The sequence below is a fragment of the Podarcis tiliguerta genome (assembly GCF_965153285.1).
Source record: "Podarcis tiliguerta genome assembly, chromosome: Z".
Classification (NCBI taxonomy): domain Eukaryota; kingdom Metazoa; phylum Chordata; class Lepidosauria; order Squamata; family Lacertidae; genus Podarcis; species Podarcis tiliguerta.
In genome coordinates, this window is record NC_139553.1 from 49,053,890 (window position 1) to 49,080,872 (window position 26,983).

General features: G+C 46.6%; 1 protein-coding gene across 4 annotated transcripts in view; it reads right to left on the reverse strand.

The window, feature by feature from the left end:
* GPC3 (glypican 3) overlaps nucleotides 1-26,983 on the reverse strand; it is a 252,285-nt gene that overhangs the window by 202,468 nt on the left and 22,834 nt on the right. For 2 of the 4 annotated variants that reach the window (XM_083422627.1, XM_083422624.1), the window contains one exon: nucleotides 11,873-12,067. The exons of 1 other annotated variant lie outside the window; for it this stretch is intronic. In XM_083422627.1, coding sequence (XP_083278753.1) covers nucleotides 11,873-12,014 — 142 coding nt within the window. In that variant the 5' untranslated portion in view covers nucleotides 12,015-12,067. The remainder of the gene's footprint in view (nucleotides 1-11,872; nucleotides 12,068-26,983) is intronic. One more of the 4 variants, XM_083422625.1, reaches the window with a different exon arrangement.

A 26,983-nucleotide genomic window follows, 5' to 3' on the forward strand; every position in this document is an offset into this window, starting at 1 on the left:
GTGCATTTAAAGTGGGTTAAGGAGCTCTAGCCCAACAATTTTTCCTCTTTCTCTCTTTCTTTTTCAAGCAGACTTTTTGCACTTTGAATGATTAATGGGAGGATGTGTTACTCCTCACAGGCAAACCAGGGTGCTGAATAAGCAGATTATGTGGAAGCGCCCATAGAAACGAGACTTCTGTGTTACACTGTGACAACCCACCAGGTTCCCCAGACTCCCTTAAGTTACCATGGATATTCATTTCTCACAAATTAATAAAAATGCATGTTTCGCAAATGCCAGAGAATTGACACTAGTGTTTGGTATGAGATTTTAACTTGGTGGTATCTCCACCCTAGTGAATCTCTACTGAGTTGAGCTTAACACGACCACAAGTGATAAAAAGGAGAACAATGCAGGATCTTGAAAACAAAATAAATATTGTGAACACCTCTCTATGGCAAACGGACAGAGAAGCACATGTAAAGCCACCATTTCTTCCCCAGCCCTTATTTGTCTGTTTTACTCCTGTTATACATGCAAAGGCCTGAAGGTCTCAAATCTTCATAATCTAATAAATGTTGCTAAGTGAACACAGTAACAGACATGCCTGGATGAGATTTTGGTAAATGCCAGGCAATTCCCCATGATCTTTATCAGCAGTGAGGTTGATGTGATTTCAGTGGACAGAAAATTTAATTTAACACAGAACAACAACCATCGCAGAGCAGAGCTGGGTCTGTTCCTTGAGAGCCCCTTCAGATGTCACGACACAAAATGCTCAAATGAGCTCTGAAGGGGTACTTCATAAATGGCTAGGTGCCATTCCCACATCAACATATTAGACTGTCTCAGGCTAAAAAGAGAAATTATTCCAGACCAACAAGGAGATGAGACCAGCTGTGTGATGCAGTGTAGTAACAATCTCTCTCCTTCTCTTTAAACACATACACACCACCACAATCTTAGCAAACTTCTTGCATTTTTAAGAGTGCTAACATCCAACAGAGCCACTGGAACAGACTGAGCGACCATCGTGTCCAAAGCCAGCCTTCCAACAACAGAGGACCAAGCGACTCTGGATGCCCACAACAAGGACGTGAGAACACAACCTTTCTCAGGAGAACGAAGAGATGATTAACAAGAATACCTGGGGCATTTAGGTGGGTCCTAAACAGTCAAGATGGAATGGTGGAAATAGCTGTGAATGGCTGCCAGAAGGCAGCAAGCAGCATGACCAACCTCTCTCCTGTACATGAGACCCCCTTTCTTACATGGGCGCCAACTATAGGGTGCAGAAGGGGCTTCCCCCGCCTCACTCCCTGCAGTCAATAGGTGAGTGCTGGCCCACCAGGTGGGGGAGGGAGGCATGGAAGGTGAAGATCAGTCTCCACACTCCCCAGCCCCCATTGCCACCAGGAAAGTGTTAATGCACTGGGCAGGGGTGGGAAGGTTACATGACGCCGGGCCCCCTCAATGTGGTGAGCAAGTTGGCACCCCTGCTTTCTTAAGTAACTACCAGCCTGTTGTCAGTTTCCCTTTCTTGAGCAGGTGGTTGTGGAACAGATCCAGGCACTCTTGGAGGAAACTGATTTTCTAGATCCATTTCAGTCAGGGTTTAGGTCCAGCTTAGGCCGAAAAACTGTTTTGGCTGCCCTGTATGATTACTTCTATCAGGAGAGAGACAGGGGAATGTGTCCTTGTTAATTCTCCTAGACCTCTCAATGGCATTGGATACCATTGACCATGGTATCCTTCTGGATTGGCTATCTGAATTAAGGGTGGGTGGCACTGCTTTGCAGTGGTTCCTGTCCTACTTGGATGGATGTTTCCAGAGAGTGATTCTTTGGCCTTGTTGAGCCTTCAATGTGGGGTTCCTCATGGTTCAATTTTATCCCCCATGCCAGAGATTTCCAAACTTTTCAAGTAGCTGTCTTATTACAAAAGAATTTCAGAAATAGACTGGAAAGAGAAGTTGTGAATTGCAACTTATTACCAAACTTAAAACCATGGAGAGACCCGGTCTGAATAGAGACATTGGATTCTTATCTCATTATACATGATAAAGCTATTTTTAGCCATCTCACCCCTTGCTTTTTCCTGTAAGACCAATTGCAGTCATTAACAGTCGTCAACAGGTTTACCACACCTATCAGCCAATCACCCATTCCCACCACCCTTCTGAGCAATACCCCTCCCCACCCTCTCACTATATATATGGATCTGGTGACTTATGTTTCAGTATAGAGAGAGCCAGTGTGGTGTAGTGGTTAAGAGTGGTAGTCTCGCGTCTCCGCTTCCTCAACATGCAGCTGCTGGGTGACCTTGGGCCAGTCATGCTTCTTTGAAGTCTCTCAGCCCCACTCACCTCACAGAGTGTTTGTTGTGGGGGAGGAAGGGAAAGGAGAATGTTAGCCACTTTGAGACTCCTTAAAGGGAGTGAAAGGCGGGATATCAAATCCAAACTTCTTATATCTGAAGAAGTGTGCATGCACATGAAAGCTCATACCAATAACAAACTTAGTTGGTCTCTAAGGTGCTCTCTAAGGAGCCCCCTTCATGGATCAGTGCCTTGTCATGGCGAAGGGGCTTTGAATAACTCAGAGAAGCTATGAGCTATGCCATGTAGGGCCACCCAAGATGGCAAGAATAAATATTGATATCCTGGGCATCAGTGAACTAAAATGGACGGGAATGGGTAAATTCAGTTCAGCTGACCATCATATCTACTACTGTGAGCAAGAATCCCGTAAAAGAAATGGAGTGGCCCTCATAGTCAACAAGAGAGTGGTGAAAGCTGTACTGGGATGTGTTATGTACTGATGTTCTCACCCTGGGCCAGCAGGGGGTTACTGTAGATAGTTTTCACTCAGGTCCACGTCAGTTATTTTAGGCGGGAAACCCTGGGTTGTTGTTGCTACAATGTTGACAGCCGGCTCCTATAAAAGGAGGCCGGCCGAGCTGTTTGCTGTTCAGTCTGTCCAGCTTACAATAAAGAGCTGCTCTGGAGAAAGCACTGATATGTTCGCCCACAACTTAACAGGATGAAATCTCAAAAATGAAAGAATGATCTCGATACAAATCCAAGGCAGACCTTTTAACATCACAGTAATCCAAGTAATCCAAGGGACGCGGGTGGCACTGTGGGTAAAACCTCCGCACCTAGGACTTGCCGATCACATGGTCAGTGGTTCGAATCCCCGTGGCGGGGTGAGCTCCCGTCGTTCGGTCCCAGCGCCTGCCAACCTAGCAGTTCGAAAGCACCCCCGGGTAAAGCAGATAAATAGGGACCGCTTACCAGCGGGAAGGTAAACGGCGTTCCGTGTGCTGTGCTGGCTCGCCAAATGCAGCTTCGTCACGCTAGCCACGTGACCCGGAAGTGTCTGCAGACAGTGCTGGCTCCCGGCCTCTAGAGTGAGATGAGCGCACAACCCTAGAGTTTGTCAAGACTGGCCCGTACGGGCAGGGGTACATTTACCTTTTAATCCAAGTTTATGCACCAACTACTGGTGCTGAAGAAACTGAAATTGACCAATTCTATGAAGACTTACAACACCTTCTAGAAATGACACCAAAGAAGGATGTTCTTCTCATTATAGGGGATTGGAATGCTAAAGTAGAGAGTCAAGAGATAAAAGGAACAACTGGCAAGTTTGGCCTTGGAGTTCAAAACGAAGCAGGGCAAAGGCTAATAGAGTTCTGTAAAGAGAACAAGCTGGTCATCACAAACACGCTTTTCCAACAACACAAGAGACGACTCTACACATGGACATCACTAGATGGGCAGCATCGAAATCAGATTGATATATTCTCTACAACCAAAGATGGAGAAGCTCTATACAGTCAGCAAAAACAAGACCTGGAGCTGACTGTGGCTCAGATCATCAGCTTCTTATAGCAAAATTCAAGCTGAAACTGAAGAAAGTAGGAAAAGCCGCTGGGCTGGTAAGATACAATCTAAATCAAATCCCTTATGAATACACAGTGGAAGTGAGGAACAGGTTTAAGGATTTAGATTTGGTGGACAGAGTGCCTGAAGAAATATGGATGGAGGCTCGTAACATTATACAAGAGGCGGCAACGAAAACCATCCCAATGAAAAGGAAATGCAAGAAAGCAAAGTGGCTGTCCAACGAGTCCTTACAAATAGCGGGGGAGAGAAGGCAAGCAAAATGCGAGGGAGATAGTGAAAAATACAGGAAATTGAATCCAGATTTCCAAAGAATAGCAAGGAGAGACAAGAAGGCCTTTTCAAATGAGCAATGCAAAGAAATAGAGGAAAACAACAGAATGGGAAAAACCAGAGATCTGTTCAAGAAAATTGAAGATATGAAAGGAACATTTCGTACAAAGATTACCATAATAAAGGACAAAAGTGGTAAGCACCTAACAGAAGCAGAAGACATCAAGAAGAGGTGGCAAGAATACAGAGGAATTATACCAGAAAGATTTGGATGGCTCGTACACCCCAGGTAGTGTGGTTGCTGACCTTGAGCCAGACATCCTGGAGAGTGAAGTCAAATGGGCCTTAGAAAGCATTGCAAATAACAAGGCCAGTGGAAGTGATGGTATTCCAGCTGAACTATTTAAAATTTTAAAAGATGATGCTGTTAAGGTGCTACACTCAATATGCCAGCAAGTTTGGAAAACTCAGCAGTGGCCAGAGGATTGGAAAAGGTCAGTCTACATCCCAATCCCAAAGAAGGGCAGTGCTAAAGAATGCTCCAACTACCGCACAATTGCACTCATTTCACACGCTAGCAAGGTTATGCTTAAAATTCTTCAAGGAAGGCTCAAGCAGTATGTGGACCGAGAACTCCCAGAAGTGCAAGCTGGATTTAGAAGGGGCAGAGGAACCAGAGACCAAATTGCAAACATGCGCTGGATTATGGAGAAAGCTAGAGAGTTCCAGAAAGACATCTACTTCTGCTTCATTGACTATGCAAAAGCCTTTGACTGTGTCAACCACAGCAAACTATGGTAAGTTCTTAAAGAAATGGGAGTGCCTGATCACCTCATCTGTCTCCTGAGAAATCTCTATGTGGGACAAGAAGCTACAGTTAGAACTGGATATGGAACAACTGATTGGTTCAAAATTGGGAAAGGAGTACGACAAGGCTGTATATTGTCTCCCTGCTTATTTAACTTATATGCAGAATTCATCATGCGAAAGGCTGGGCTGGATGAATCCCAAGCTGGAATTAAAGTTGCCTGAAGAAATATCAACAACCTCAGATATGCAGATGACACAACCTTGTGGCAGAAAGTGAGGAGGAATTAAAGAACCTTTTAATGAGGGTGAGAGAGGAGAGCGCAAAATATGGTCTGATGCTCAATATCAAAAAAAAAAAGATCATGGCCACTGGGCCCATCACCTCCTGGCAAATAGAAGGGGAAGAAATGGAGGCAGTGAGAGATTTTACTTTGTTGGGCTCCATGATCACTGCAGCTGGTGACAACAGTCACAAAATTAAAAGATGCCTTCTTCTAGGGAGAAAAGCAATGACAAACCTAGACAGCATCTTAAAAAGCAGAGACATCACCTTGCCAACAAAGGTCACTATAGTTAAAGCTATGGTTTTCCCTGTAGTGATGTATGGAAGTGAGAGCTGGACCATAAAGAAGGCTGATTGCTCAAGAATTGATGCTTTTGAATTATGGTGCTGGAGGAGACTTGAGAGTCCCATGGACTGCAAGAAGATCCAACCTCTCCATTCTTAAGGAAATCAGCCTTGAGTGCTCACTGGAAGGACAGATCCTGAAGCTGAAGCTCCAATACTTTGGCCACCTCATGAGAAGATAAGACTCCCTGGAAAAGACCCTGATGTTGGGAAAGATGGAGGGCACAAGGAGAAGGGGACGACAGAGGACGAGATGGTGGGACAGTGTTCTCGAAGCTACAGTTTGACCAAACTGCGGAGGGCAGTGGAAGACAGGAGTGCCTAGCATGCTCTGGTCCATGGGGTCACGAAGAGTCGGGCACAACTAAACAAAAACAAGGTGCTACTGGAAGGAATTTTTTTATTTTGTTTCAGACTTTTCATGTCACCCTTTTTAGACATGCATCATTTTTTGGCGCAGTAATTCGGTTTTACTAGCAAACTGGAAGTTAAACTAAACTTTTCCAGTCCCAGCAGGAGCATGGGGAGCTTTCACACAACACACCTACACACTGCAGCCAACACACTCATGTGTCATGACACACAGTTTGGAAAGCTCTGCCCTATGCTGTTTAACATTTACATGAAGCTTCTGAGTGGGGTTATCCAGAGGTTTAGGGTACATTGTCAGCAATATGCTGATGACACACAGCTCCTTTACCTCTGCAGGTGAGGCAGTGGAAGGGCTGGACCAGTGTCTTACCTTGGGAATGGGCTGGATGAGAGCCAACAGACTGAAGCTCAATCCAGATAAGAGGAGGCACTGTTAGTGGGTGATTCCTAGACCAGATGGGTGGGAGGTGGCTTGCTCTTGATTGGGTTAGCCCCCAGCCCGCCCTGCGGTCTCAACCCTGCCGGGACTGGGAGCCCCCAACTGACAGCCCAGTGGATCTCTGAGGCCTGGGGAGCTGAACAGCTGAGAACCATTTCCCCACCATCACTGCTGCCACCACCAAGGGAGAAAGGCAGGAGGACTCGCACAGCCTATCCCAGGCCCAACCCCGAGGCAACCTCCCGGGTGGCCAGCATGAAAGGGCAGGCCAGGGCCCAGGTGTGAATCGTGCGCCAGAGACCACCGGGGGGGGGGGGGGGCAAACGCAACACGGGACCTCCCCTGCTGGAAATTTTTATTTTTATTTTATTTTTTCTATTTTTTTATTTCATTTGTTTTTTCTTTGAAGTAGTGTAATGGCATCCACGCAGGAGGCCTGAAGCACTGGGACTGCCGCCTTAGCCCTCACGCAGGGGCCCAACATCCAGGCCACGTGGGCCCCGCAGTGAAATTAAAAGTGCCTGTGAGTCAAAAATACCACCAATACATTTTTAACTATATACACAGCCTCCTTTTTCCATGAATACATTAGTTTTGATTTTTTATTCATTTTCACACATTTTCTATTACTTATTTTTTACTACTATTTTCTCATATTAAAAATCCTGCTTTCTCACTATGTCTATCATTACATCTTATTTCTACCTATTATTTTTTTTATTACAACACCTCAACATGTTTTGTTTTTTTAAAAAATAAACTTTTTAAAGTCATGGCATTTTCATTCCCCCTCCCCCCCCGCCTTTTTAAAGTAGTACTACACTTTTCTTCTTTTCTTTATCCCCTTCTGAATAAACAAACAAATAAAAACATCATATATATACATATATATACCCCTCCCTCCATTTTCAATAGTAATATATTAATATATTCACATCAATCCTGGCTAACCACCTAAAAACCTTCCTATACAAACTAATCACCCCAGATCAGGCAGACTTTGTCCCTGGCTGCAACATAGCAGATCCTATTAGGAAACTACTAAATCTGATAGAACACAGCAAAACAACCAAACTCCCACTGACAATTATGTTCCTAGACACCTTCTTTTAAGCTTTTGATTGCTTAGAATGGAAATATCTAGTAGCAGTATTAACTAACATGAGATTTAGCCCCACTTCCTAAAAACCCTCAAAGAAATTTACTCCCAACCTCAGCAAAATTAACAATATGGACTCCAATACCATAGCATCCAAAGAGGCACAAAACAAGGATGCCCACTGTCTCCCTTCCTATTCATCTTGGTCCTGGAACCTCTTGCAATCCGACTCCGAGCAGCCCCAGGTATCAAGGGTGTGGAAATAAAAGGTTAAATTCCTGCATTGCAGGGGGCTGGACTAGATGATCCTCCTGGTCCCTTCCAACTCAACAATTTGCTTGTTTGAAAAAAGAAGCCCTGAGCTATCAGGTTATTTCCTCCCAGCAGTCCTGGTCAGGATGTTTCTTAGCGAAACTGCACACTTCCTCCGCTTGCATTGCAACTGAAGTCTAGCATAGACAGAGAATCAGAAACCAGCAACCCTTGACCAGCGCAGGGGACCTGGCAGTGACATTATTCATCACTCTCTAAGCACAGTAACAAAAAGTACTGTGAGACATGAGAGAGGAGGGCCTCCTCAACGACTGCTTGCAATTTTCTTCCCTGAGAATCAAGACTGGCTTCCCTCTTTGTTGTCCTCCTGTCAGCAGGTAAAGACTGTTTTTTATTCTGGAAGGCTTCACAGAACTAGCTGTTTCTAAGGGAAAGACTTTTCATAGTGCTGTGCGGTTTCTTACTCGATTTGTCCTTATGTTGTTTAGATTCTGTTATGAAGCCCCCACAGAGATAGACTGCCAAGACCCCAAATGAATGACCCAGAAGAGTCACCCCTATCTCACCCTGCTACACACAGATGGAGAAAGAGCCACAACTTGCTATTTCCCCCTTCTGACAATCCCAGGCTTTTTCTCTGGGAGAATGATGTTGTAATACCTGCTTTAGCCCAAGTTTCCACGACTGAAAACTTGTTAACACTTCAGGCAGGAAAACGTCCAAAGGACTCCTATCATGAAAGTCCTCCACTCTTGTCATGGCCTGGGGGTTCATGGTTTGGTTTGTCTACGTTTCAACCTTTCTGCAGCAGCCTTGCATGAACACCAACACACACCTCAGTTTTCAAATAGATGTTTATAACCACCAATCTGTTGCTGTTTAAAACATAAATAATTCTTATTGAAATGTTTGTGGGTGGATGTAGATGCACAGCTCAAAGACATCTGTACAGCTGTGACAGGAGATTATGCAGGTAAGAACAGATCCCTGGTGGTGCTGTTAAGATCACTGTTCTTGAGTACAGAGTCCACAGCAGGGGTCAGCAACCTTTTCAGCTGTGGGCGGGTCCACCATTCCTCAAACCTTGTGGGGGGCCGGACTATATATTTTTTAAAAAATAACGAACAAATTCCTATGCCCCACAAATAACCCAGAGATGCATTTTAAATAAAAGGATACATTCTACTCATGTAAAAACACACTGATTCCCGGACCATCCATGGGCTGGATTGAGAAGGCGATTGAGCCAGATCCAGCCCATGGACCTTAGGTTGCCTACCCCTGGTCCACAGGGCTGATGATCATTAACTATCCAGACTCCTCCGAGCTGGAAAGCCCACCACCTGTCCTCTCGACCCGTGCCCGTCTTGGCTGATTAGAGCGTGTCCAGACGAGGTGCGGGCCCCCCTGGGGGATATCATTAATTTGTCCCTTGGCACTGGGACATTCCCAGGGGAACTGAAGGAGGCAGTGGTGCGCCCGCTCTTAAAGAAAACATCATTAGATCCCTTAGATCTATCCAATTACCGCCCGGTTTCGAATCTTCCATTCCTGGGTAAGGTGATTGAGAGAGTGGTTGCTGAACAGCTTGGTGGGTTTCTGGATGAAACATCGGCCCTGGATCCATTCCAGTCCGGCTTCCACGCTGGTCATGGGACCGAGACGGCTCTGGTCGCCCTAACAGATGATCTCCGCAGGCAGCTGGATCGAGGCAGGTCGGGGCTGCTGATTCTTCTAGACCTGTCAGCAACCTTCGACATGGTCGATCACGAACTCCTGGACCACCGCCTTGCCGACGTGGGGATCCAGGGCACAGTCCTTCAATGGCTGCGCTCGTTTCTCTCTCGTCGGGGACAGAGGGTGGCACTTGGGGGGGGAGGAACTGTCATCGCCCCACTCCTTGGTGTGTGGAGTGCCTCAGGGTGCAATCCTCTCCCCGATGCTTTTCAACATCTTTATGTGCCCCCTCGCCCAGCTTGTCTGGAGTTTTGGGTTGGGTTGCCATCAGTATGCTGATGACACCGAACTCTATCTGTTGATGATTGGCCATCCTAACTCAGCCCCAGACACACTGATCAGATGTTTGGAAGCTGTGGCTGGATGGTTACATGGGAGCTGGTTGAAGTTAAATCCTTCGAAGACAGAGGTCCTTTGGCTGGGAAGGGAGGATATGGGATTGGGGGGGGCAACTCCCATCTCTTGCGGGGGCGCAATTAGTGCCAGCACCGTACTTTAAGAGTTTGGGTGTAATCCTCGACACCTCCCTTTCCATGGAGGTGCAGATTGCAGCTACAACAAAGGCGGCATTTTTTCATCTCCGCCAAGCTAAGCAGTTGGCTCCTTAACTCTCTCGCCCTGACCTAGCCACTGTGATCCACACGACGGTCACCTCCAGACTGGATTATTGTAACTCGCTCTACGTGGGGCTGCCCTTGAGACTGACCCAGAAACTCCAGCGGGTGTAGAATGCTGCAGCGAGACTCCTTATGGGGTCTTCGCTGCGAGATCACATTCACCCGGTGCTATACCAGCTGCACTGGCTCCCAGTGGAGTACAGGATCAGGTTTAAGGTGCTGGTTTTAACCTTCAAATCCCTATACGGCCTAGGACCTTTGTACCTATGGGACCGCCTCTCCTGGTATGTCCCACAGAGAAACTTCAAATAAAAACATCCTGAAGATCCCAGGCCACAGAGAGGTTAGGCTGGCCTCAACTAGAGCAAGGGCTTTCTCGGCCGCGGCTCCAATCTGGTGGAACGCTCTGTCACAAGAGACAAGGGCCCTGCGGGACTTGACATCTTTCCGCAGGGCCTGCAAGACGGAGCTGTTCTGCCAGGCCTTGGGTCGGGGTTCAGTCTAACTCCCTTCTCCCTTTCATAAGAATTTGCATGAAAGTGGCCTCCCAATTTTTCTCACAAGCCCATGTAAGTTCAGCACAAACAGTTGGGCCTGGTGAGCATTTAAGGTCCCCAACCCTAATCTGCGGGTTGCCATCTGATTGGATTTTATTCTGATCCTGATCTGATTTGAGGATGTATTTTAATTGATTGTCTGATTTTATGTTAATGTTTTATACATTTGATGTCAGCCGCTCTGAGCCCGGCTTCGGCTGGGGAGGGCGGGATACAAATAAATTATTATTATTATTATTATTATTATTATTATTATTATTATTATCCATATCCATCCAGTGCAGTAGCCCAAACAGCCACAAGTGCTGATTTTGATTTAGATAAAATATTGTTGATGTAAATCTCTCTCTCTCTCTCTCTCTCTCTCTCTACATATACTTTTTTTTTTGCTCTATAAGACTCACTTTTTCCCTCTTAAAAAGTAAGGGGAAGTGTGTGCGTCTTATGGAGCGAATGCAGGCTGCACAGCTATCCCAGAAGCTTTCGCTGCGCAGCGACACCTCTTGCTGTTCTGGCTTCTGAGATTCAGAATATTTTTATTCTTGCTTTCCTCCTCCAAAAACTAGGTGCGTCTTGTGGTCTGGTGCGTCTTATAGAGCAAAAAATACAGTGTGTGTGTGTGTGTGTATAAAATTTTTTGGAAACAAAATAAAAAACCCCACATCCCACCCACTCTAAAAGGCCATAGATAGTTAAGATCAAGCCAAAGGCCAGGCTGAAAAGGAATTATTCATTTTACTAAGTTCTAAACATACTTTTTAAAAAAGTGATTGTTCGCTGCTTAGTAGTGTTTTCTCAACGTGTTGCCTAAGAAATTCTTACTGCGGTGAGATGATCTATTAATGGACTATGAATACTGTACGGACCAGCAGACCGCTGATTGCAACATGAGTATTATGTGAGGCAGGGGAAGTGCTGGTTTTTTGTACTACAGCAACAGATTGGATCTCCACCGGGAGATCCCAGAATGAACTGTGCCAACCTGAAGCTCAACTTCTGAGCAACTCACTGGGCACCTGCAGCAATCAGAGTTGCAGCTTAGCCATGTTTCATAAACTCAGGAAGAAAGATGGGGGACTTACTCCCTGACCCTCTGAAGATTCCCAGCCTGGCATGCCTGGCTAACCCCAGCCAGTGGCCTTCCCACCTCAGGACTTCCCAGCAGAAGCTCCACTTACCTGGAAGACCCACCACGCAACGCTGCCACCTACCTTGGAATGTTGCCGCGTTCTGGGTGATGAGGAACTTCAGCTCCATGCTGGCCGACTGCAGGAGCTGCTCCATGTTGGAACGAGCCATGGCTTGGTATTTCTCCTCCATTTTCCGGGAGCAGCATGTCAGGCCTCTAGGGATGCATACCTGCAAATCTGATCCTGCAGGCAGAACATCAGGGAGCATCTCATTAGCACACAGCAGGTCCTCAAACAGAGAGGCAGGAACCGGGATGTTCAGAGACTCTGGGTGCTTTGGTAAAGGAATACTGGAGAGCTCTGGTCTGTGATTGGAATATTTGTGCTGTTTCCTATCTTTCCACCAATCAAGCTGCACATTGCATCTGGACCCCAGAGAGGAAGGGGTGGAACAGGAACCCCTTCATAGCAGCCCTACTGTGAGGTTTTCTTTTTTCTAAAAACTCTCAGATATAATTTTGATGCATTTGCATCAACCTGGAGCCCCTCGCCCTCCATCTATTTTGGACCACATCTGCATGGGTTGTGCTGGTTGGGGCTGGCAGGAGTTGATTTATTTATATCCCAGCTTTCTCCCAATATGGGACTCCCGTCTGCCTACAAAGTGTCTTCCCCAGAGAAAATCTGGGCCAGATTGAGACCTGCTTAGCTTTGGAAAGGGAATGACCTCATGTACCCACAAGACCAGGCCCTGGAACCATCCATTTTAGCAAAGAAAGGGAAGGATTATATTTGGATCAAGCTTACTGAGCAGCAGTCGCCAGAAGCTGCAAGAGGGGAGAGTCCTGCTCTTGCTCTCAGGTCCTGCTGGGGGGCCTTTGTGGCCACTGTGAGAACAGGAGGCTGGGCTGGACAGAGCCCCTTTGGCGCTCTTGACCTGCCTTGAGCAAACAGTGCCCTGAACAAGGAGCACAAGACCCTTGCCACTTGCCCTCCAGTAAGTCACCTCTAGTGCACAAATTAAATCTTCCTCTCTTGTTTTATCCATTTTTATAAGGGCATTAGACTCCTTGGCTAACTGCAAAGGAATGCCAGGCAAGCACCGCCTGTTCTTCTCCTCAATAAAAAGCACATTAAAAACAAAAACACAAAGGGAAATATTAGTGAGGGCAGGAAGTCTTTCTGACAGCATGGTCCCTGTGCAGCATGCTAAAAGACAGTAACACAGGAGGATGGAAGACATGCCCTCAAAGCATAGCAAGAAAGAGGCAAACCTATGGGCTTTGACAGCAAGTGATATTGAGGTACACTATGCCTGGTCAGGGAGGCGGGTGGCGCTGTGGGTTAAAGCCTCAGTGCCTAGGGCTTGCCGATCGAAAGGTCGGCAGTTCGAATCCCCGCGGCAGGGTGCGCTCCCGCTGTTCGGTCCCAGCGCCTGCCAACCTAGCAGTTCGAAAGCACCCCTGGGTGCAAGTAGATAAATAGGGACCGCTTACTAGCGGGAAGGTAAACGGCGTTTCTGTGTGCGGCTCTGGCTCGCCAGAGCAGTGATGTCACGCTAGCCACATGACCCGGAAGTGTCTGCGGACAGCGCTGGCCCCCGGCCTCTTTAAGTGAGATGGGCGCACAACCCTAGAGTCTGTCAAGACTGGCCCGTACGGGCAGGGGTACCTTTACCTTTTTATGCCTGGTCATGGGGGCTCCATTTAGTCAAGGGAATTGGGAGGTGTGTGTCCGACTGTCCGCAGCCCCTCAGGCTTCATGTATTTGGCTGGTCCCTGTCAGCAGCCAGGTGCTGGCCCCGCAGGAATGCTTCACCATCCATATGACTCTTCTAGCATGATTCCCCATTGCACTGAAAAAGCAAGATTGTTTTAAGGAACTTAAATGCAGGGGAAGCAGACCAGAACAGCTGCAAAGCCAGGAAATTAGGTTTCACAGCTAGAGGGAGGGAGGTGAAGAAGTACGGGAGTGAGCTGGACTGTGTCGTTACAGGGAAACAGAACATGAAAATGACATTGTTCCTTCCTGAGCCAGGACTGTGGGAATCAGTGACTATTTATGTTATTGATTGGTTGGTTGGTTGATTGATTGATTGATTGATTGATTGATTGCCTTGGTATCCCACCTTTTCCTCCAAGGAGCTCAAGGAGGCATGCATGTGTCTCTCTACCTCCTCATTTAACCCTCCCACAACAACCCTGTGGGGCAGGCTAAGCTGAGACAGGCAGAGACTTGCCCCCAAGGTCACCCAAGCAGCTTCTGGGTTGAGTGGGAATTGAACCCTGAAGAAAGAAGAAAGGCCTGCTGGGCTGGATCCAGGGACATTTGGCTAAACCGAAACGGCTGCATCTCACTGCAAAGTGTGGCATCTCCCTCACTCTTTCTGCCCTGTTCTTTTGTGCTGGCCTTCTCAATGTCTACAGAGTTGGAAAGGATTCTCTGAATCCCCTTGTCCAGCACCCTCCACAATGCAGGCTTTCGGAAGCTGCAGCATCCCCTCCAAGATACCTGGTGTGCTGTTGAGGGATGCAGGATTTGGTGGGACTCGGGGCTGGCCTAGCAGCACTCCTCTTCCAGCTACCCAGATAGAGGAAAACTGACATATCCCGTCTTCTAAACAGCTTCTTGCCTGATGCAAGTAAAAATTGCCTCCCAAATGAAGAGTTTGCAAAACTGGTAGATTCTCTCACTCGCCCATCTCTGTTTTCCAGACCACTTGATGTGCTGCAAATGGCAAACGGCCACCCACGAGGGCAAGCCAACCAGTAAACACATTTGGGAGCCAAATGTTTGTGCTAAATCACACTAAGCTCACTTCCATGCAAGGCTGCTGCAGAAATCTGCTCACCGACAAAGAGGGCAGTTAGACATACCTGGTCACCCCTGGGGAGGTGTTCAGGTGCAACTCTTGTTCTGCTGCATAGCTGCCAAGCACTAGCCTTAGGTGGAGAGATGAATAAGCCCCGCAGAGCATCAAGTCTGCCGGAGCATGCAACACTCTCCTCCCAAACATTTTAATTCAAGTCTGAGAGCTCTCTGGAGAAAAAAATCTCTCTCTCTCTGGCAGCTAAGATAATTTATTTGCTTAATGGTCCTTAGCCTAAAGATTGCTTTATCTTCCAATCTGTTTTCAGGTGGTTGGTGGGGAGGGGAAGATGAAGGCATCTCAAAGCCACTGTATCTCACAATTGCTCTTCTCAGTCTCCCAAAACACCCCCTTATTTGCAACTATGCCATTGACAACCCCCTCTGAGAAGGAAACCCACCCTCGGTTCTAGTAATACAACACTTGGGGGAAAGTGTGCCCATTTTGATCTCTTTCTGCTGCTCAGTTTTCACAACTGCAGCCCACAGACCAAACTGCAAATAAGCCTGCCCTTATTAATTGTTATGGAAATTACAGGGGGGGGGGTCACATCTTTAAAGTTGTTAAGTGTTACAAATATTATGCATAAATGTATCCTTTCGACTTGACAGCTCAGGGAAGTTACCTAGCATTAACAATCATATAAAATCAACTCCTTTGCCAGTTTCCTCTATTTCAACACTATTTTGCCCCTGGGAAAACGACTCTTTTCCCTGCCACCTCCCCAAGCCTGGGGACATGTATACACACCTCCTACCCCAGGAGGTTCCCAGAGATGACAATTGCTGAGCTGATTGTTGGCCAAGGAAAGCCTAACTCCATCACTGGACTTGCCAAGGGGTCCAGACATGCAAAGGAAGGTCTATTGTACTTTGGGTGGTGGGACTTCAGAGGTGTTTGCCTATGCTAATCTTATACCTGGGTCTTGCCCTGACATGTCTGCTTATGCTAATCTTGTACCAAGGACTTGTCTGGACATGTTTGCCAAGGTTCTTGTTGTTTAGTCGTTTAGTCGTGTCCGACTCTTCGTGACCCCCTGGACCAGAGCACGCCAGGCACTCCTGTCTTCCACTGCCTCCCACAGTTTGGTCAAACTCATGCTGGTAGCTTCGAGAACACTGTCTAACCATCTCATCCTCTGTCGTCCCCTTCTCCTTGTGCCCTCCACCTTTCCCAACATCAGGGTCTTTTCCAGGGAGTCTTCTCTTCTCATGAGGTGGCCAAAGTATTGGAGCCTCAGCTTCAGGATCTGTCCTTCCAGTGAGCACTCAGGGCTGATTTCCTTCAGAATGGATAGGTTTGATCTTCTTGCAGTCCATGGGACTCTCAAGAGTTTCCTCCAGCACCATAATTCAAAAGCATCAATTCATCGACGATCAGCCTTCTTTATGGTCCAGCTCTCACTTCCATACATCACTACTGGGAAGACCATGGCTTTAACTATACAGACCTTTGTTGGCAAGGTGATGTCTCTGCTTTTTAAGACGCTGTCCAGGTTTGCCATCGCCTTTCTCCCAAGGAGCAGGCGTCTTTTAATTTTGTGACTGCTGTCACAATCTGCAGTGATCATGGAGCCCAAGAAAGTAAAATCTCTCACTGCCTCCATTTCTTCCCCTTCTATTTGCCAGGAGGTGATGGGACCAGTGGCCATGATCTTTGTTTTTTTGATGTTGAGCTTCAGACCATATTTTGCGCTCTCCTCTTTCACCCTCATTAAAAGGTTCTTTAATTCCTCCTCACTTTCTGCCATTAAGGTTGTGTCATCTGCATATCTGAGGTTGTTGATATTTCTTCCAGCGATCTTAATTCCGGCTTGGGATTCATCCAGCCCAGCCTTTCGCATGATGAATTCTGCATATAAGTTAAATAAGCAGGGAGACAATATACAGCCTTGCTGCACTCCTTTCCCAATTTTGAACCAATCAGTTGTTCCATATCCAGTTCTAACTGTAGCTTCTTGTCCCACATAGAGATTTCTCAGGAGACAGATGAGGTGATCAGGCACTCCCATTTCTTTAAGAACTTGCCATAGTTTGCTGTGGTCGACACAGTCGAAGGCTTTTGCATAGTCAATGAAGCAGAAGTAGATGTCTTTCTGGAACTCTCTAGCTTTCTCCATAATCCAGCGCATGTTTGCAATTTGGTCTCTGGTTCCTCTGCCCCTTCTAAATCCAGCTTGCACTTCTGGGAGTTCTCGGTCCACATACTGCTTAAGCCTGCCTTGTAGAATTTTAAGCATAACCTTGCTAGCTTGTGAAATGAGTGCAATTGTGCGGTAGTTGGAGCGTTATTTTTTATATATATAAATAATTTTTATTAATTTACAACAAAACATACATTATTTTCACATTTCACATTTCAATTTCCAAGTCTTTGTTTTTGGACTTCCTTCAGCTTTTCCGTAAATCTTTCGTAGTCACTATTAATTTCCGCATTTCCTTTTTTTACCATTGTCATTAATTATATCTTTTTTCCCCCTCTCATTCCTTTTGACAATGTCTCTCGCATATTCACAGTGCTCTTTTAAAACCTTCTAGCGTTATTTGACCATCACTTATATTCTCCAGATATTTAACAAATTTCCCCCAGTTTTCTGCAAACTTTTGGTCTCTTAGGTATCTAATCTTTCCAGTCATCTTATCCAATTCAGCATAATCTAACAACTTAGACCTCCAATCTTCTATTGTCAGTATTTCCTGTTGTTTCCATTTTTGTGCCAGTAACACTCTTGCTGCAGTCACTGCATATTGGAGAAACTTACTATCCTTTCTCTTATCTCCTTTCCTAAAATGCCTAGCGGTAGTTGGGAGCATTCTTTGGCACTGCCCTTATTTGGGATTGCGATGTAGACTGACCTTCTCCAATCCTCTGGCCACTGCTGAGTTTTCCAAATTTGCTGGCATATTGAGTGTAGCACCTTAACAGCATCATCTTTTAAAATTTTAAATAGTTCAGCTGGAATATCATCACTTCCACTGGCCTTGTTATTTGCAGTGCTTTCTAAGGCCCATTGGACTTCACTGGATGTCTGGCTCAAGGTTAGCAACCACACTACCTGGGGTATACAAGACATCCATTTCTTTCCGATATAATTCCTCTGTGTATTCTTGCCACCTCTTCTTGATGTCTTCTGCTTCTGTTAGGTCCTTTCCACTTTTGTCTTTTATTATGGTAATCTTTGTACGAAATGTTCCTTTCATATCTCCAATTTTCTTGAACAGATCTCTGGTTTTTCCCATTCTATTGTTTTCCTCTATTCCTTTGCATTTCTCATTTAAGAAGGCCTTCTTGTCTCTCCTTGCTATTTTTTGGAAATCTGCATTCAATTTCCTGTATCTTTCACTATCTCCCTCGCATTTTGCTTGCCTTCTCTCCCCCGCTATTTGTAAGGCCTCGTTGGACAGCCACTTTGCTTTCTTGCATTTCCTTTTCAGTGGGATGGTTTTTGTTGCTGCCTCCTGTATAATGTTACGAGCCTCCATCCATAGTTCTTCAGGCACTCTGTCCACCAAATCTAAATCCTTAAACCTGTTCCTCACTTCCACTGTGTATTCATAAGGGATTTGACTTAGATTGTATCTTACCGGCCCAGTGGTTTTTCCTACTTTCTTCAGTTTAAGCTTGAATTTTGCTATAAGAAGCTGATGAGGTTGCCAAGGTTAACCCCTCCCCTTTTGTGACATGTCAGTGATGTAGCAATGATGCTGTGCGAACTGTATTCTGGGATATGGTGGGAAAGTCCTTGATTCCTCTTTGATCCTGTTGCGCAATAAATTTTGGTCTACAGCTATTTGCTCCGGTTGGTGGCTGGACTCCTTCCTTTATTTCGCAGGGACCCATGGGCTCTGCCCGACCAGCTGGTGACTGAGCAGCCTCGCACCTAGATTTTTCCGTAGCATTAATAAAGGCGTAACACAGATGAGCGAAGCTGGACAGAGCAGAAGCACCACTTAGCACAACCTCTTGCCCCAAGGCAACATCCCCATGGCTTGTGACTGCCTGCCACAGCTCAAGAGATGCAACCACAACTCACGAGCCAAGCAGCTGCCTAGAGCAAATGTCCTGTTAAAAGGTGCTCATCCTGGCTAGCTACCTGACACCATACCCAGGCTGGAATTCCTCCACAGAAAGGAGCAGGCCCTGTGACAGACAAAACAGCATTAAGACAACCCTTCTGTCTGGGCAATGGAGCAGCACATCCTGCCTGTTGGGCTCTTGATTCACATTTGCCCAGAATTTCTGGCTCCCATCTCCAGCAAGGGACCTTCAAAAGTCTAGATTCAGCCACTGCATAGCCCAACCTGTTCCAGAAAAGTGTGGTACAAAGTTGAACTTTGCATCTCAGCGAGAGTTCAAAAAAGCATCCAAGAAGAGTCTGTGGCAAGAGCACCCCCAGAAAATTGGAGTGGGAGAGAAAGGCAAAGGGGGGGGGAGCATTGCATTGTGTGGAATTTGGAAGCTTCAAACCATTTCTTTACAAATCTCAAACAAGAACAGTTTCCCCCCAAAAGACCAGATGGAGCAGCAGCCTAGCAGGGATGTGTTTGGTGGCAGGCAGAGGTGTACCATGGGGATCACACTTTATATATATATATATAAGCACAAGAGAATTATTAGGCAATTAGATTTTCCTGTGCCATATTTTATTTTACTGGAAAGCTCATATATCCACAATGCAATAAATACATCGGGCGTCTGTTGCAGAAAGTTTTTCCATGCCCACAGTGGTGCAGAACAAGAAGGAGGTAATGGCTGGCGGGGAATGACAACACGCAGGTCAAGCTCTGGGCTATCTGTTTTTAAGAACCTAATTAAAAAGAGATAAATTGTATACCAACGAGGCTCAATAGGTTATAAAAACCAGAACACAAGGAGGATCTGGCTTAGGGCATCTGTTATGCCTTATCTTGTGTGACACCTCCCGCCTCCAGGCCCAGATGTAGTGTGTCTTAGTCAAGCTGTGCCGGGTTGAGGTTGCAATGGCCAGGAAAAGGATGATGCCACAGGTACCCCAGCACAAGCAAAGGAAGTCTCTTGATCTTAAGCAAATCCACCATAGCACGAGGCAGGGCCCCTGTGTGGTTGAGAGGAGAGAGTGTTAGGGCTGTGACTCAACAGGCAGAGCACTCTTTCACAGGCAGGTAGTCTCAGGATCACCACACACACACACACACATGCCCATAACTTCTAGCCAAAACTAAAGATGGAATAATTTAGAACAGGGCAGTCCAACACAGCCAAGGGCAGTCCAACTGCAGCCCTCAAGGCCTTTTTCTTTTCTATTTTGAGGCCCGTGACATTTGACACCCTCCCCCCCCCCCAGCAGTCCTCATGCTGCCTTGCCAGGCCAGTGAGGAATCCAGCATGGTGGATCACTCTGTACTTCATCTGCCTGCAGCTTTCCTCCAGGTGTTTCTCCAGGTGGAGAGGAGCCCACTCTCCCCAGATATCCCTCTGGTCACTAGTTTGGAACCTGCGGTGGGCTTCAGTCCCAACACATGTGGAAAAACAAATGGGGTAGGTGCCGCATCCAACAGGGACTGGCTCAATGTTCACCCATATGACCCAGTGTGGTATAATGTTTAGAGCATCAGACTAGGGACCCAGGAGATTAGGTTCAAATCCCCACTCAGCCATGAAACTCCCTGGGTGGCCTTGGAGTCAGTCCATGCCTCTTCGGTCTAACCTACCTCACAAGGTTGTTGTGGGGATTAATGAGGAAGTGGGGAACTGTGAACTCTACCTTAAGCTCCTTGGAGAAAAAGACAGGATATAAATGCAACAAAACCAATAAATATGGAAGCACCACATGTACCCGGCATGTGGTTCTGCCACGTGGAGTTTTGGGGACTTGACACATGCCACAGCTGGGCTAGTGTGGCACAATAATCATGATTTGGGAAGCCCTGCACCCAGATGCTGCTTCTCCTAGAAACCTGCCAGATGACCTTCTGCAAGAACACCTCCTCTTAGCTTATCACAAGAACCTAAAAACACATGAAGCACTTTGCCCTGAAGATACAAGCCTTTGTTATCCAAGTGAATAAAAACATGGAGCAGGAGACAACTGGGGGCCTCTTACAGCACTGTCATAACGGTTTCTGAGACAATGTGTGTGGAGTACTTTGAACACTCAAGAACATCCCTGGCCAACCTGATGTTTTGGATTACCATTACCATCACAGCCAGCCAGCACAAGTCATCGGTCCATCTACCTCAGTTTTAACTGCACTGACTGACAGCAGCAAACCAGGGGTTCAGAGAGCAGCTCTTCCAGAGACTGAACCTGGGAGCTTCTACATGCAGGGCAGATGTTCTATCCCTGAACAAAACAGTGAAAGATATTAATTTCTACAGTTCTCTGCCTCATGGGGAGGGGGTGGGATTAAGTTAACATTTGCTGATAAAATCATAAGATTCTCAAATAACACAAAGAGGGCCATGTAAACATCCAAGACAAATTCTGAACATTTCCAACCATAAAAAGAGCGCATTTCCAATCTGTAGGGGTCTATAGCTCCCATATATTTTAATTATGCACATAAATAAATAACACAGTTCCTAAAGCCATCAAGGGATGAGGAACACAAGGGAAGAGAGCACTTCAGGAAGTTGTTAAAATTAATCCCTTGGCAGGGGAGGAACAAGTCCTACATGGCCACAGTGTACAGTAATTGCTGCAAGCAGGTTGAGGCAGTTTGGAAGGAAGGGGGGGGAGCCTGCTCCTTGCTTCTCTGCTATCAAGAGAATAACTTACGGGCCTGAAATAATTAAGAGTGGAAAACTCAATTACGTGGCAAACTAAAAGACCTGAAAACTGCCGCACACTACTAAATGGGGAAGGAGGAAAGCGACCAAAAGCATCATTAGCACCCACTTTGAAATCACATATATATCTATAATGCATACATGCCCAGGAGAAGCCAATCACCACGACAACTCCAGGTTCTGCAGATGCTTTTCACTTAACCCCCTCTCCAAAAGTCTCATTTCTCTATACCAAAATGTTACAGGTTAATCCTTCCTATTTTTCCAGGAGGGCATCCATATCTGCCACTTTTGCAGAAATGTGCTGGGGAAGCAGCAAGCAGACACAAATGCTGTGAGCCAGGGGGAAAGTCCAAGCAGCCAACATCATCTGCTAGGAGCAAGCTATGAACTGCAGTTCTCCTCCCCTTCAGTTCAATTCAGCCTCCAAGGTCTCAGGGAACAACTGAGCACCTTCTATTTGTTTTCTCCTGCTCTGGAAGGCAGAACTTGAACCCATGGCTTCCAGCTACAAGAAAGGAGATTCCAACTATGCATTCAGAAAAACTTTCTGACAGTAAGGGCTATTTGGCAGTGGGACAGTCTCCCACAAGAGGTGGTGGGCTCTCCTTCCTTGGAGGTTTTTAAGCAGAGGTTGACTGGTCTTCTGTCAGGGATGTCCTGCCTTGCAGGGGGTTGGACTAGATTACTCTCAAGTGTACCTTCCAACGCTACAATTATTTGATTCTATTATTCTAGTTTGGTGCTTCTAGAGACTAATCAACTCAAATAGAGAATAATCAACTCAAATAGAGTGAAGGGAGAGGGAGGGAGGGGGAGAGAGAATTTTTGCCCCAGACTTTCCCTGCAAAAACCTGCTCTCTAAAACTGAATTGGAGCAAACATCAATTGAGATTTTCTAGGATTGCAATTTGCTCCTATTGAGCTTTAAAGCTCTGGAACAACAACAGGACACTTTAAATTGTGCACGATGCCTGGAAAGTGCAGAGGAAAGGGAAGTGAGGATAAGTCCTTAGTTTGTTATGCAGCTTTACTGACCTTGTTCATTTTCAGGTTTCTGTAGAGAAGCAGGAGATGCCTCTCTTAAACACAGAGGGGCCCCAGTGCTCCCCCAAATGTGTAAGTGTAACACAGTATGCATAAAGCAATGGTAGACAAAGCCCAACACAGGTGTACAATCGAAGGCGTATCTATCTACAACTAGACAATGCACTGCAGTTATCGCTTGCTTGTACCAAAGGTGGGGCAAACGCTTGGGTAGGTTAATCCCCTGCAGACTGACACCTGAAGCAGGGCTAAAGCAGCTCCTGCCCTGGGGAAAGCCTTGCACCTTGATTTTGGGCTCCATAGCTACACCCTGGAGGGCAGCAGGGAGCAAAGAGAATGAACAGGCCCCCATTTCAACATCATGAACAGGAAGACCAGACTCAAGGCATGTTTAATCTTTCTGCTACTTATTGAATGTCCAAGAGAGAATTCTATATTACTAACAAAATCCTGGCAATGTTCTTCTCCACATAATGATAGAATCATAGAGCTGGAAGGGACCCCAAGGGCCATCTAGTCCAACCCCCTGCAATGCAACCAAAAGCACACATTTTTTGTGCAAGACCTTTAGCAGTCACTAGCAGTTGAATGAAACAACCCCAGGTTGGGTGGCCAAATGGCCTGACCTGATTTAAAGCAATTTCCTCTGTTCCACTCCTGGCTTTTCTCAGTCTGTATGAGAGTCACTTGTTTACTTGCTGGCCATGTTGCATTAAATGATGGAGCCTATGCATGCCCCTTCTCCAAAAGCAGTTACTTCAGTATGCACATTTGTGGAAACTCCTCCCCTGTTGGTCTTTCTCTTTCTCTCTCTCTCTCTCTCTCTCTCTCTCCATATGTGTGTGTGTGTGTGTGTGTGTGTGTCATGAAGCTGATCTATCTATATACACTAGCCATTATCTAGTTGGCATATGAGGATGGGTTTGCAAATCCAGGAACTCTTTTGAAGTGGGCTCCTTTTGGAGCAATAAGTTGGTGGTAATACCAAGATACAGTGGGCATGCTCGTGAAGAAGGCATAGTGCGCTCTCTCTTATGCTCTCTGCAAATGTGAATGTAAGCATGTTACACCTGAACACATAAACTGTTGCTTCCTGTGAACTAGGAAGTGACACTGTGCGCTGAAGTGGGCTTGCAAACTATGGCTTTTGTGTGTCATTGTTAGGGTTGTTTCCCTGCCTCTATGCTTGCCAAATGGCAGCAAGCCAGGCTGGCTGGCACTTCCCTCTATGTGCCTTTTGGGCTTAACTGGGCAAGCTGAACTTTGGCTTCACTGTATGTCTGGTGATTCTAACCAGGGCTAAGGCCACTGTGGAGAAATTGGGACCCAGCTGTTGAGCTACATACATACATGCTTACCTCCCCCTCCTCTCTGGAGTTGTTCTTGCTTCCACAAATTCACCCATCTCTAGTCACAAATGTACCCTCAAACACTTCTCAGATGAAAATAGGGAGGTTTCTCACACACACACCAACTGACCCTCCTTTACTCCCCCACTCCACCCCCATTTTTGTTACCAGCACCCCAGCAGAGCATAGACCAAGGGAACAGAGCACCCGTACCCTCCTCCACTGTCCTGAGAAAACCCCTTAATCCCAATTTAATTTTATGTTATTCTTTGTAGATTTACAAGAGGAAAAACACAAACAAATAAATTTTTAGAAAGGGGCAAGAATAGGTGCGGATGCACAAATAATTTTTTTGTTTTTTTTTAAAAAACCAGACTCCTTGCACCCCTTTCTTCCCAGCCAGGGTGGCACTGCCCTCTGCCTGCACCTCAGAGCCAGGAAATCATACAAGGCTTTGCAGCAGCAGCCTCTCCTCCTCCCCACCCACTCTGCAGGAGCCACCCCAAGCTGCCCAAGGGAGGAGACTGGTAGCAGCAGCCATGCAGAGGCCATAGAGGGGCAATGGGGTGTTGCTGTGCAGCCACCACTGCTGCTGCTGCCATGGCCGCCACTCAGGGCAAGCACCAGCTCAGCCTCCTCCCCAAGTTCAGTGGCGGTGGCCGGGGGGGGGGCATGGGCATAGCCAGGATTTTTCTTAGGAGCGGCAGGCCTTTTGTGGTGGGGAGAGAACCTCAGTTTGCTATGTATTTTTATTGATTTGAGGGGGGAGCAGCTGCCCCCCCCCCCGGCTACACCCATGTACATCCCAGTATTGAATCAGAAGCCCGAATGGCTTTTGTAATTCCAGGACCGTCCCTGGAAAATAGATGCACAGATTTGGTGATCACAGAACTGCCACAGGTTGAGAAATCCCATGGTCACTCTGAGCCTGGCAGCTGTGTGAATAAGGTCCAGACTGGCATAGAGACAGGAGTGTTCTGCATTTCATTCTTGCTGTGGGGATGCTGGTGGGACCTCCGTTTGCTGAAGACCATAATAACATGTTGCCATAATGAACACAATGGCTGCCTCTTATCTGTCTCAGAATAGGCCATTTCTAGAAGATCTCTGAAGATTAATTACACTTAGTTGATCGTTTACTTTCCAGAACTGACTACATAAATCTCAGGAATTAGGGAAGAGTCATTCTGGAATGGTTGTTGAGCTCTGGCTCCCAGTTTATTGCTCCCTCTCTTTCTCTCCCAGTCTTCTTTCATTTCTCATTTGAGAAAAATACGGTAGTCTGATCCAAGCCCCCTTTTCGCCTCCTTCCTCCAGTTGTATGTACGTACGTCTGCTATGAACTTCAAACAAGTTTGCTTGCAAGGCTTGGCAGAAAATGAGCATTTTCTAATTGAAATAACCTGGTGCAGATACAAAGCAGTGCTAAGGAAAAGGGGGCTTGTGAATTGAGAGCCAGTGCAGTGTAATGGTTGCAAGAGTGTTGGACTGTGACCTGGGACACCAGGGTTCAAATCCCCACTCAGCCATGAAGCTCCCTGGGTGACCTTGGAGTCAGTCACAATCTCTTAGACTAACCTACCTCACAAGGTTGCTGTGAGGATGGAATGGGGAAGAGGAGAACCATTTATGCCACCTTAAGAGGGGAGTTCCTGCCAACCTAACAGTTCGAAAGCATGTCATGTGCAAGTAGATAAATAGGTACCGCTCCGGCGGGAAGGTAAACGGCGTTTCCGTGTGCTGCTCTGGTTCGCCAGAAGCGGCTTAGTCCTGCTGGCCACATGACCCGGAAGCTGTACGCCGGCTCCCTCAGCCAGTAAAGCGAGATGAGCGCCGCAACCCCAGAGTCGGCCACGACTGGACCTAACGGTCAGGGGCCCCTTTACCTTTAAGAGGGGAGTAATCCACACAGATACTGGCCACACAGATGACAGGAGTGTCACAAGGAGTAGAGTTTGTGCACAACAGACTTTGTGTAACAAAGCGTATAGATAACCTGCGGCACTCCCTCCCACAAAAATGAGAGGCACAAATACAAGATGGGTGACACCTGGCTTGAGAGCAGTACATGTGAAAAGGATCTAGGAGTCTTGGTTGACTACAAACTTGACATGAGCCAACAGTGTGACGCGGCAGCTAAAAAAGCCAATGCAATTCTGGGCTGCATCAATAGGAGTATAGCATCTAGATCAAGGGAAGTAATAGTGCCACTGTATTCTGCTCTGGTCAGACCTCACCTGGAGTACTGTGTCCAGTTCTGGGCACCACAGTTCAAGAAGGACACTGACAAACTGGAACGTGTCCAGAGGAGGGCAACCAAAATGGTCAAAGGCCTGGAAACGATGCCTTATGAGGAACGGCTAAAGGAGCTGGGCATGTTTAGCCTGGAGAAGAGGAGGTTAAGGGGTGATATGATAGCCATGTTCAAATATATAAAAGGATGTCACATAGAGGAGGGAGAAAGGTTGTTTTCTGCTGCTCCAGAGAAGCGGACACGGAGCAATGGATCCAAACTACAAGAAAGAAGATTCCACCTAAACATTAGGAAGAACTTCCTGACAGTAAGAGCTGTTCGACAGTGGAATTTGCTGCCAAGGAGTGTGGTGGAGTCTCCTTCTTTGGAGGTCTTTAAGCAGAGGCTTGACAGCCATATGTCAGGAGTGCTCTGATGGTGTTTCCTGCTTGGCAGGGGGTTGGACTCGATGGCCCTTGTGGTCTCTTCCAACTCTATGATTCTATGATATTCATTTTGAGCTTCTGACTCCTTGAGCCCCTATTCTTACGGGTGCTGAACTGGAGTTCTGGGTGATGTGAAGAGCTGGCCTGGGCTCCCCCTGGGGAAAGTAGTCCTTCCTGGACATTCTACCCTCTAGGTCACCTAGAATCCCATTCTGCAATCCTTAACAAAACACCTTTTCTTTTTTAAGGCTCTTTTTAGAACTAATTACAGATCCCTTTTTAAGCCAGAATTTGAAATGTAAAAATGTTATGGAGTCAAAGGCAATCGTGTGGTTTTCAGCTCTTTTTGATGCATCTAAGGATATTCAAATTGAACAAATGCTTGTTCCATTTCAAGTGACAGAAAAAGAGAATCTGGTCCCATGCTCACTGCAAACTCCCTGCAAA